We start from the raw sequence: 12,574 nt of genomic DNA on the forward strand, positions 1-12,574 counted from the left end.
AGGGGGTGCTCGCGTCGGTGCCGGGAGCTGCACACCAGGGAGGCCGACGGCGCGACCTGGTCGAGGTGGAGACGCTCGTCGCGGGACCCGAGACAGAGTAAAAATCCTCCTTTCCCCGAGCATCAGCAACCCCCTCCTGTTTCCCCCCACGCTGAGATAGTGCGACCAAGGGGGCCCCCTTCCCACCCCCTACCAGACACTGTCCGCGAGGCCCGCGGAGTTGAGGCACCACCGCCGCTCCGCGTCTCATCACCAGACGGGTAGGCCCGACACGGTCTCGGCCCCAGGCCCGCCTACCCCCTCATCCTGGAGGGTGGTTCTCTTTTCTTTTGCTTTGGGAATGTGTGTTGTCGGCGCCGTCTGTGAAGTAAAATTGTATAAGTGTTGCCGTGTGCTCGCGTAATCGGTATTAGATCTGCATTGTCGCATTTGCTTTTTGTTTTCTCCTTTTCTATGTGCTTTTGGTGGAATTGTATATGTGTGCTTTCCGTTCATCGCGAATAAATGTGCTTTATGTTGAACTGTTTTCCCGCTTCGCTTCGTCATTTCTCTCATTGAATCCTCATCTTGCTTCACGTAAAGGGTTGGTAGTGGGCTGAATACGCCCGATAATTAATCGAACCGTCGAGGCCGACGATAACACCGCTCGGTTATCCCGATAGTACGGAACGGGTCGCTTAAGTGGCCCGTGTCCGAAGTCGACCTGCGGCGAGGTGCAATCGCCCGGTCTACCCTCCGTGTGGGTACTTAGGTAGGTCGAATTTGGCGAGCAACCCTATCCCACGCGGGGGCCGATTGGCTCGATCGCGGTGAGACCGAAAGGTCCACCCGTGACTGGTTCCCGGCGTTAGTCCGAGAGGGTCACGACTGGATTGTCCGTCCGGTGGGCGACGTGCCGCGATTCGAGTTACGTGGCCGTCCGCACGCCGGCGGGCGCGAATCCGTAACTATATATATATATATATATACATATATATACATATATGTTGTTGCGGTTCTTGGAACCGCATGCATCCAACAGATGGTGCTCCCAAGACAGTTATTCCATTATTATCCGTGTAGATAGTCCCTTTCCTTTTGTCTCGCGGGACAAGGGAGTGGGTTGTGATGATCCAATAGTGTTGTGGGCCGGGGTTCGGTGGCGATAAATGACCACTCGGTGGAGCAGTGGAGTCATCTCCCACCAAGTACCCGGAATTTAGGTCATGACTCTCGGACAACTCCGAAAGGTCACAGGTCACTTTGAGGACCGTGGTCACCAATATTTTGATGGCGTGGGGTAGGGTTAATTGCCTAATTTCAATATACCTAAATACCCACGTCGTCCAACTACCAGGGAAACCACACCCTCGGCCAACTTTATCCGAATCAAGTTGCTATCACCGACTCGGATCTGGCATAACCGAGCGGAAGTTACCAAAGCCGCGCCGGACCAAATTAACAATTTACGGCAGGAACGGCCTTACTAATTCGCAATATGCACCATGCTAGGCTAATGGAGGAAGGCACAGAAAACGAGCTGGTACATTTAACAGGGGTTTATTTATAACAATAATTGGGAAGGGGGGCACACAGAGCAGAGCTATCCAAATAATGAAATGTAATGTACAATGAAAGGAAAACACTTATACAATTCTACTTACAGACAGGGCCCACGGACACACGCACGCACGCACGCACGCACGCACGCGAAAATGGACCTCGTGGGTCTATTTTCGGTGGAGCCGGGTACCTCTCCGCCTGGTGCAGTTTCACCGGACTCGCACTTGTGGAGCTCAGAGTCCATGGACGGGAACGGGGATCCCAGCTCGAGTGCTTCAACGCAAAACACCACAGTGGGACTCGAACCCATGACCCAGATCAAGCTGCACTCACCACCAAGACCGCAGACCGCAATCGCCACGATCCTGCAGAACGCACTCGCCATGATCCTGCAGAACGCACCCTTGTCTGCCCAACACTGGTCCAGACAACCACTCTACTCCTCTGAGGTGAGAGGGGTCTCTTCCCTCGCCACTCACCTCCTGATTGGATGAGCGGTTGTCGAATGACTCTTGGTCACCTCCTAATTGGCTGGGGCGTACGTGTCATGCTCGCCCTTCGCTCATTGGCTGGAGGAAACGGTCCATGCCCTTCCTTGGGACGGAGCCTCGATCTGAGGGGTTGGAGGCTCTGCCCACGCCTTCAGCCGAAAACACGTGGGCAATGGCGACCGGTCGAGTACGGGATGGTGGCGTTGTTGTAGTGGATGTAGCAGTAGTAGTTGTTGAGGAAAAACCTAGCTAAAAAAATAACTCGTAGCACACACATGTAATTCCCATTAGACAGAAGGAAGGATTCTAACTATAAACACATACTTATCGAAATAACTAAACTACGGGGATTCTGACTGTCTGTGTGCAGATGGCTTCCAAATCAGTAACAACAGCTGAATTTGCTTACATCATTTTTTTTCTTCATTCCGTCCCTACTCTTCTTTTCGTCTGATTATTCCTGAGGTAAATCTGAGCGACGCGCACCTTCGCTGTGAGGTGGGTCCTCATGGAGGCCAGCGTGTGTGGCGCCTCTGTGAGGAAACAACGGCGCAGAGCCCTCGTTCCCAAGCGAGCCCGAAACCCAACGTGTGCAGCGAGTCATATAGTGCACTTCACAGTGTGGGATTATCAACTCGAGCTTCCGATGATCTGGGGAAGATGCAATCAAAAGATATGGGAAAGATAAAACGCTGGTTGCATTAAAAGGCATACGAATGAATACCTCTTCAGAGGCTGCACGAATGGTGTTTCTCACAACACAGGATACACAGCCAGCACGACGCCCACGCTGCACGAAACGCATACGGAGACCGATAAAGATGACTCCACGCCATGTTGGGCAGGATACGAGTGTGCAGAGTAAAAGCGGCGCATTCCTTTTCAACCAAATATCTGATACATATCAGTGTTCGCCCCATGCACACGGGAGCTGAATCGAACAAACACAAGCACTGACCACCTGCATAATGGCCGAACCGCGCGTACTGTATGGAATGTGCTCGAAGGCAGACACGTACGCCACTCGCGAAACATGCATGGATTTATCCATAACAATGTACCTTCAGCCATCGCTGGCAGCAGCGGATTCCCCACGGATGGTGAACGTCTTCTCGTCTCTACCTCCAGCGAAGCTGCGATCGAGCCGGGGAATGTACAGTGCGGGCCACATTGGTGCGCGCGGAGCGGGCGCGTTGATCTGCGTTGGTCGGACGCCCGAGCTGGCATGCGGGACCCTTGGCCGGTCGCCGGGGTGTGGCCCAGGGTTTTTGCAGGACGACTCGCGTGCTAATTTCAGCATGAGCGATTTGTCTCATGTCTTGGGGTTGGAGCGGAATATTGCCACTGTCTGAGATGGCCTTGCCGGAAACGAAGTGAGGCGGTTTCCAGCCAAAGTTAGCGGGCCACGTGAGGGGTCAGGGCCAATCGGGGCGCCCGCTGCAGGTCATGACCTTTCACTTCGGGGTGGCCCCTCCCCCCCCCCACGCTGCAAGTCCTATAAAGGTCGGAGCAGTCCCTCCACCTTTTTCTTTCTTCTTTCGCTATCTCGGCCTGGTCTCGCCTTCGTCGACATCGCCACGACCCGCCTCCTTCTTCCTGGACTCCGCCTCTATCGCCTCGCCCTCGTCTCTCAGCACGACGCGCCTCCTGCTGCTTGGACTCTGCATCCTCATCTCTGCCCACATGACGTTGACCCCAAGCGCCTTCCTGGTCCCACCTCCCACACACTCTGGACCCCACCCCTTCGCCACTCAAGCCCCTCCTTCATGAACACGGTCTCCGCATGCGCTGCTGAAGCCAGAGACGACACGCTAGCTGCCGCGTACAGCACCGTGGAGCATCACACCCCCCCCCCCCGAAACGTATTGGTGGCGCGTCATGCAATCAAGAACAAAGGAACAGAGATCGCATCCTCAACTCCTCTACCTTCTTGTTCCAATACTCCGTCTTCATCGGGGTGTGTGTGTGTGTGTGTGTGTGTGTGTGTGTGTGTGTGTGTGTGTGTGTGTGTGTGTGTGTGTGTGTGTGTGTGTGTGTGTGTGTGTGTGTGTGTGTTTCCTGGCACCTGTCTGCTTAAGTAAGATTGCAGAAGATCGTTATTGTTATTATTTTCTCGTTAAGTGTGCTCTGTGTCCGCTTTTGTAAGTTGCCTGTTTATTTGCTTCACCATACCTCTCACTCCCCTATCTCTGCACAACACACCTCAATAAATCCTGATCGTGCCACATACCATTCCTCGCCAATTGTTAATAAATTATTTGGAATGTTCCCTGCTCGTTTTTGTGTTTTCTTCTATTGATCCAGCATGGTCCGAATCCTAGTTTAGCCGGGACTTTATTCCCAACAATTCATTCCTTTTAGCCGGTACGTCATTGGCAGTGTCGCTCAGCTGCATCTGATCCGGTAAAGTCATCCAGTCCAGTGGAGTGATTCGGTTCGGACAAGGCGTACCGAGGGCGTGTTCCCCAGTAATTAAATCATGTGATTAATTAGGTAACCCGATTAACCCACAGACGGGTTTACCCGAGGTCACGCAGTTGAGTTATTGTTGTCCACGGTCAGTTAAGCGACCCGCCGCGTCACGGAATTATCCGTGTGCGACGGCCTACAATTCCGGGGAGTCTGGTGGGAGCCGAGATAACTCCCCCCCCCCTCCCAGTAGTCTTCTCACCTGACCCCCGGCCCACAACAATATATATATATATATATATATATATATATATATATATATATATATATATATATATATATATATATATAATGATATGTCAAAAAGTTCTGAACGAGTTATGACAAAACTATGCGTTCAGTGATGAGAACAAGCCAATTTCGATTCAGATCTAATGGACCAGTGTGATACAAATCGTAAACTGTTCACCCTGGCGGAGGTATACGCTCTACTGAGTGTTGTTCTCCTTTGTTCTGTTTTGCCAAGTGTCGTTCTTTGAGTGGTTTTTACCCTGCGGACATGAACCAAAAAGCAGGGTTGAGCAATTGGTCACGTCCGTACATGTCTGCATTTTGTTAAGAGCGTACATCGAAAACCGTTCGACAGAGGAAATTTAAACATTACCACTTGTTCCATGACCATTTGATCCAGCATATATTACTTGGATGACATTCACACCTTAAAACTTACATGGTGAATAAAACAAAGCTTAATTCCCAAAGTTAAAAAAAAAGAGTTGGCTCGCACCAAGTCCTTCTCAAGACTGCACAGGGTATGTATTCTATGAATACCATCTAGTTAGAACTGTAATCACTTCAGTTACCAGCAATCCTTACTGCAGGACATAAACTACAATAGGGTAACCCATCGTGAATCTAAAGTTAACTTAAACTGTCAGGAAGTAGAAGGTGGGGCATTTATATCCGACTCTGTCGTCATTTTGGCGGGAAACAATAAGAGCACAGCTAATATTGTTTTTCCAAGTGTTGCAAGTGAGCCTTAAAGTTTTGAATGATGAACTACTATACAGATGAGAATTCACCTGTACGTACCAAATAATTGAAGGCAAACATAAATGCAACCATGCACACAATTGCTCAAGACACATTGCATGCAGTATTGAACAATATTCTGATTTGCAAATGCAACAATTCCTTTTTCTTTTTGAATACCAAGTTGAGGCTCACGTAAGAGCTAAAACACAGGAACCCATAACAAGACAGGAGACGAGGGGTGGGAGAAGGAAGCACAAAATAGTGGGGAACAAAGACAATAGGAGATCTGTTGAAAGGAGAGGAGTGGGGCGGGGTACACGGGGTTAAACAAGATGGTACTTCAGGGACGTTCAGGAAGCAAAACAGGGAATTTGAAGGATGTGGGTTTGGGGTGGAATAACGGAGGTAGGAAAGATCAAGATTTTTGGATGGGGGAAGATATGAGATGGTGCTGAACAGCTGCTTTGAAGACCTGGAGGCAGGAGTGGGATTGAAGAGTGTGTGGGAGTTTGTTCCAGAGGTGCGTAAAAAGAGGAATGAAAGAGTGAAGGTGAGCAGCGATTCTTGATTTTGGCAGTTTCACCAAAAGGGGTTTTTTGGCGGACCTTAGCTCCTTGAGGAAATACAGGGAGACAGATCACAGACAGAGCATGGGGGCAAGGCTGGAGAGGATATGGTAGAACACAGAAAGACCACCAACACCAAGAACACACGCGAGTCAAAATCTAAAGGTCTTAAGATGGTAGAAGACAGAAAGACCAGACCCAAGGACTCGGCTTCATCATGGGAGATACCAATGATCTTAAAAGCCTTGGTTTCCACAGCATGAAGTCGAGCTAGGTGTGAGGCAGGAGCACCACTCTGGAGGGGGAAGTAACACTCCATCAAGCTGTGGATAAAAGCTTTGTAAATGGTTGGAAGCTCAGGTGTGCCAAGGAAGGACTTTGAACAACGTAGGATGTCCAGTCGGCGCCTGGCTTTGGAAGCCAGCTTGGAGATGTGGCTTTCCCAGGAAAGATTCTGGCAGATGGTGAGAACCAAAATCTTGAATGAAAGGACTTCTCCAAGAGGAGTGTTGAGAAAGTCGACTGGAGGGGAGGGTGGGGGGTCCAGATTGTCCTTTCAGAGAGACAGGGTGAGGATGTGAGATTTGTCAGGATTGAAAGACATTCTCAGTGTTTGACCAGCTTGTGATTTTACCCAGCTCTCCAGAGAGTGAAGAGGCTGCTCCCTACCGGTCAGAGGGATGAGAGATGGTACGGCAGAGGGTGGAGTCATCAGCAAAGAGATAAAGAGGTCTTTCCAAAGAGTCGGAGAGATCATTGATGAAAACCAAGAAAATAACAGAACCCAGAATGCTGCTTTGAGGAACTCCAGCCTGGACGGGAAGAGGAGATGAGAGAATTCCATGAAGAGCCACGCATTGACTATGACAGGAGAGGAAGTCCATGAGCCATGAGTGGAGATTGCTTTGGAGACTTGTGAACAGAGTTTAGTGAGCAGGGCAGGGTGCGAGACCATATCAAAAACTCGTGATATGTCAAGGGAGATAGCTGTGATCGCATGTTTGGTATTGAGGGCTCCATCCATTGTTGGGAAGGCAGAAGTAGCATGTCCAGGGTTGAGTAACCTGGTCTAAATCTAAATTGATGATCGGAAATCAAGCCATTAGAGAAGAGGAAGGATTTGATGTCGGAAGTGATGATGGATTCCATAACTTTGCTGATGATTGGTGGGAGGGTGATTGATCTGCAGTCGCAGGGGTCAGTTTTTGTACCTTTTTTATGCATAGTAGTAATGTTTGCTGATTTCCAAGCAGGTGGCAGATCACCTTGAGAAAATGAGGGGGTGAATAGAACAGAGAGAGGGTGAGCAAGAGCAGTGGCGCAGGTTTTTAGAACATGTGGGCTGATGCCGTCTGGACCGGTTGCAGAATCTGAGTCGAGGTTTCATAGCAAGTTCTCCACCTTGTCAGGAGAAAAGGACACATAATCCAGGGACAGCTGGGTTTGACTGGGTAAGGTGGGTACAGAAAGCGATGGGTTTGGAACACAAGATTTCGAAGTTAACACAGAGTTTAGGCATTCAGCCCTTTCACGTGCAGTGTCAGCTGTGCAGCCATTTGAGGTATGGGTGGGGACGGAGGGGGAACATGTACCAAAAACAGACTTAATGAGACACCACCAGGATTTGGACGAGGAAGGCAAATTTGAGAGTTCAGACTTGAGATGAGAAAGATGTTGTCTCCTGGGTCTTCTCAGGGAACACACACTTGTTCCAAACTTTGTGGAAGGAACTGAGATTGCCTTCAGTGGGATTTGCCTTCCATGAGGTGAACGCAAGTTGTTTCAGGACAACTGCCTCTCCACAAGCTTCAGAGTACCATAAGCGAGAGGAAGGGTAGGACAACTGAAGACGACATGGGATAAATCTGTGCATGAGAGAGAGAGCAAGTTTCTTTGAAAGAATTCCTTCGATGAGTTGATGGTGGAAAAAGTACAGATGGGAAACCAGTCTTGAAGTTTTATGACTGCTTGAAGTCCCTGCCAGTTGGCCTGAGTGAATTGCCAGACTCGTCAGTGCTGAGGTGGTTCTCTAATAACTGCCAGAGAGATGTCTACTTTGGCAAGCATATGGTCAGATGATCCAATTGGAGCAAGGAATAACAGCAAATATTTTCTGGGAAATTGGTCAAAATCAAATCCAGAAGAGATGAAGTGCCATTGGCTGAGATCCGGGTCGGGAATTTGACAGATTGAGTCAGTCCCAATGAGTTGCAGAAGTCCTTTGCTGAAGTGCCGTGGCAGGTGAGAGAGGTACCCACACAGCCAACTGGCGTGATGACAATTGAAGTCACCACATATGAGGAAGATAGTTTGGATGAGTGGATTGAAGTTGTTCCATGTTTTTGGTGAGCGAAATGTAAATGGAGTCATCACTGTTTTTTGGACGGTACAGTACACATGTAAACATAAGGTGGGAGTGGAGGGGAAGCCGTAGCCAGAGGTATTCCTGGTGGTGTGGAGGAGTGAGGGCAGTGCATGGAAAGTGAGGAATAGAGTTTTTCATGAAGAGAACAACTCCACCACGAGGAAGAGGCTCAGGTCTGTCATACTGGAGGAGGGAGTAACCAGGGAGAGAAACAAAAGAGTCAGAGACTTCTTGAAGGAGGAAAGTTTCTGTTTGGCAGATTATGTCTGGTTTGTCAGTGGCAACCTGAATGAAGAGATCAGTCAGGTTAGAGTGAAGGCCCCAGATGTTTGGGGTCCACACTGTTGAGGAAGGATGCTTTGTGTGCAGTGGAGGTGAGGGGGAGCGTGGTGTGAGAGAGGAGAGGTGGAGGTCATGAGAATTGATGACAGATTGTAGAAGAGCAAGGAGAAAGGGTCGGATGGGGAGGAGGACAAAGGGCTAGGTGGTGAAGGGATGAGTGGTAGTGGGGAGTAACAAGAAAGGGGACAAAGGGAAGTGGGAGATTGGAGGAGGTGGAGGAAATCTGGAAGAGAGGTTGGGGGAAGGAGACAGTGTTGTCGATGTGGAGGGGGGCAACTTTGAGAAGGCGGAGTGAGTGGTGAGAGTTGAAAGGGTGGTGTGAGAGGGGAGAATTGAGGGAGGTCGATTTAAGGAGGTGGGATGAAGTGGGAATGAGGTGAGAAAGGAAAAGATTTCTTGTTGTTTTTTTTATATTTTAAGACATGAAACAGAGTGTATCGTTGGGAGGGATAGAAGGACGGTGGGGGTGGTTAAAATAGAAACTGATGGTAATAGGGAGAAAATTAAAAAAAAAAACACGACCATGCACATGGATAGGAACACGGGTAGGCCTCATGGAAACATTATATGACAAGTCCGATGAAAACTCATCAAACTGCACAAATTTTGAAACAAAACCGAACTATGAACACACAGTAAACATGAAGGCAACAAAATAAACAATCAAAATGCGACGAACAACGACCAGAAACTTATCTTTAAGAAAGTTGGCAGTCCCCTGGAGAGAACGAACCATGGCCTCAAAAACCAGAACCGGGAAAATCAATTGGGCCCATTTGTCAGATATAATTAAGTGACTGCGTTATGTCTCAGCATAATTTCTGATCTGTGTGCTTTCAAACCATGTGCAATATGCATTATTTATGGTGTTCATTCAATTTTACAGCACCAACAAATGTGTCAGATATAAATGCCCCACCCTGTATATTAGAGTATAACTGCAGTTCTATGATACCATTTCTGCATAATGCTTGCTATATGGCCTAAAGCACACTCGTAAACATGCCCTCGCTGAAATGTAGAAGTTTCGTCGCGATTTAAACACTTGTCATTAGGTTTTGATTCGCGCATTCGTTAATCGCTCTTCAACGATTGGCGACTAACTTTGAATGGGTGATCATCGCACGTTTAGCGATTCTACACGCTCCAACTCTTAAACGCCTTTCACTTCACAAGTTTTTGTCCCTTCACTCGTCCTAATGATCGAGAATGTCACTCCATCTTTTGCAATCATGAAACGCATGTTCCTCAAGGAAAAGGTGTATTGGATTTGAACTTAACTTTAAATACATTCTTCTAACACGTCATGTTTCTCAACTCCACCCCATACCATCCTCGCCACTCCACCCCCCCACCCCCCTTCCACCAACCGTCTGTACCGCCACACATAATGCCTGCAGTTCGGTCACATGAGAAGTTGTCACATTCGCAGTACTTTCCGTAGAGCAGCTCTCCCAGGTTTTCTCGTCCGTGACACACACATTCACCGCACAGGCAGTCTCCGCGTCCGCTGCACACCATCTCCGACGAGTTGTCCGGACGGCACGATGCGTCCATATCGGTGCTCGGCACAGCATCGGAACTACACTCGCACTCTCGTCCTAACCGGCCCTCGTTACACCTGCAACACCACAAAACTGCTTCTACCACATCAGGGTCACACGAAAAAAATTGTTCGTGGAAAAGTATCTGGTTTTGGGGAGTATGATGTGCACTACCAAGCCAATCAAATGCATTTTGAGCTTCTAAGTCTCAGGTCAGGAGATTCAAATAAGGAAAGTCTAATTCAGTAAACTTTGCTCTTGAGCAACCAACTCAAGTTCTACAAACCTGGAATGTCAATTTGAGGACCAATATGTACAAAAAATATCCCATTATTGCCTCAAAGCATTTGCTATTCTCACGTGTCTACCTCTGTATTACATGTAGTAAACATTTTCCATCAAGGCCATTCGACTGTGGACACCTTTGTGATGTCAGATAAGTAAGATAAATCACAAAGCAATGTGAGGAACACGTCAGGTGAATCACGTACCTGCAGGCACCGCACTCCATGCTTCCATTGCCAAAATGACAATCGGGACTGCCAAGTTTGGAAGACTGCTGACACTTGCACAGGCACACAAACTGCAGCCTGAGCCACAGCCGTTCATCGAAACCCAGCGGCCGGATCTCCATGACAATGTCATTGCCATTGGCAGGACAGCCACGTGTTTGAACTTTCACGTGGAATTTCACCTACAGCGATCAGAGTGGTATAGAGGAAGGCAATGTCATGACCTCTGTTATACAGGTCTATATGAAATATAAAACTTGTTTAATAAATAATCAAAACTAAAAATTCTAGAACTGTCAATCATGGTGGAAATGGAGTAAATGCAAGAGCACCAAGAATTAAAGACACATCCACCGACTAAGCAAGTCGTTCATACATCCAGCCATCCATCCATTGGGATCATGCTCTGTGCAGAGTGTTGGTGCTGCCTAAGCAGTCTCCTTGGCTATTGAGTGCAATCCTGGATGAGTCGCCACTCCGACACAAGATACCAGCATGCTGGCACTCATTTGGCTGACCTCAGAAGGATGACATGCTGAGTTAAACCCACCTGGTATTAATTCAACAGAAAGCAGGATTTAAACTCAAGACCCTAGAATCCCAAGCCCACCACTCAAGCCATTAAGCTAACACCAGGCAAGTCGTTCAGATAAAACCCAAATCAATCCGCCGGTTGAAATGAAAACCCAAATCAATCCGCCGGTTGAAATGAAAACCCAAATCAATCAGCAAGTTGTGATCAAAACCCAAATAAATCAGCAGGTTGAAATTGTGGAAAAGAATTCAATTTCCACATTGGATCAGCATACCAAAGAAGAATCTTTAATTTTGTATCTACGGAGGAAGAACATTCAATGATTGACTGAAACATTCGAATGGACTTCACTGAAGCAGAAACCCGAAGTAATCCCTTTTAAACAATTTGACTTCCAAAAAATGGGAGGGTGAGACGTTTGGCAATTCAACTACGAGATGAGCTGATAATCATCAGGAAAAAGAACTCAGAACTGCAACACATGTCCACTTTGGGTGGGAGGGAGAGAATGACACAATCATGGCAAAAGTTGCAATGTTATCAACAAGGCCACCCTGTTTCGATACAGCGAACAAGACCTTTTTCATCGCAAGATATTCCTTTATCAATATGTAGGTCAAAAGACTCTTCGGAAAAGGGAAACGTTACTGACAGCCAATTCGACGATAGTACAAAAATTAAATTTATAAAGTACCAGCAACAATTATAATTGAGAGTACATGAATTATAATTATTTTTCTTCCACAAGATCAAAAGAAAAATCAATCAGCAGGTTGAGATCAAAAGAAAAATCAATCAGCAGGTTGAGATCAAAAGCCAAATCAATCAGCAGGTTGTGATCAAAACCCAAATCAATCAGCAAGTTGTGATCAAAACCCAAATCAATCAGCAGGTTGTGATCAAAACCCAAATCAATCATCACGTTGAGATCAAAACCCAAATCAATCAGCAGGTTGTGATCAAAACCCAAATCAATCATCACGTTGAGATCAAAACCCAAATCAATCATCATGTTGAGATCAAAACCCAAATCAATCATCACGTTGAGATCAAAACCCAAATCAATCATCACGTTGAGATCAAAACCCAAGTCAATCAGCAGGTTGAGATCAAAACCCAATCACAGACAATGCGGTCTGTTAAGCTCTCCAGTAAAAGACCACAATAACAAGTGAGTGCCGGCAATAAATCACATGGTGCTTTGCTGATTCGAGTCGTTTTGTGTGTGGTTAA

At 47.5% G+C, this 12,574-nt stretch overlaps 1 protein-coding gene across 2 annotated transcripts in view; it reads right to left on the minus strand.

The window, feature by feature from the left end:
* Positions 1–12,574, minus strand: part of LOC147027398 (integrin beta-1-like) — a 62,571-nt gene that overhangs the window by 11,392 nt on the left and 38,605 nt on the right. For both annotated transcript variants that reach the window (XM_085876755.1, XM_085876756.1), the window contains 2 exons: positions 10,786–10,988; positions 10,130–10,371 (listed from right to left, as the gene is read on the minus strand). In XM_085876755.1, coding sequence (XP_085732881.1) covers positions 10,130–10,371; positions 10,786–10,988 — 445 coding nt within the window. The remainder of the gene's footprint in view (positions 1–10,129; positions 10,372–10,785; positions 10,989–12,574) is intronic.

The sequence above is a fragment of the Eptatretus burgeri genome, chromosome 4, assembly GCF_056783735.1.
Source record: "Eptatretus burgeri isolate ZD-2024b chromosome 4, Ebu_testis_v1, whole genome shotgun sequence".
NCBI classification, from domain to species: Eukaryota; Metazoa; Chordata; class Myxini; order Myxiniformes; family Myxinidae; genus Eptatretus; species Eptatretus burgeri.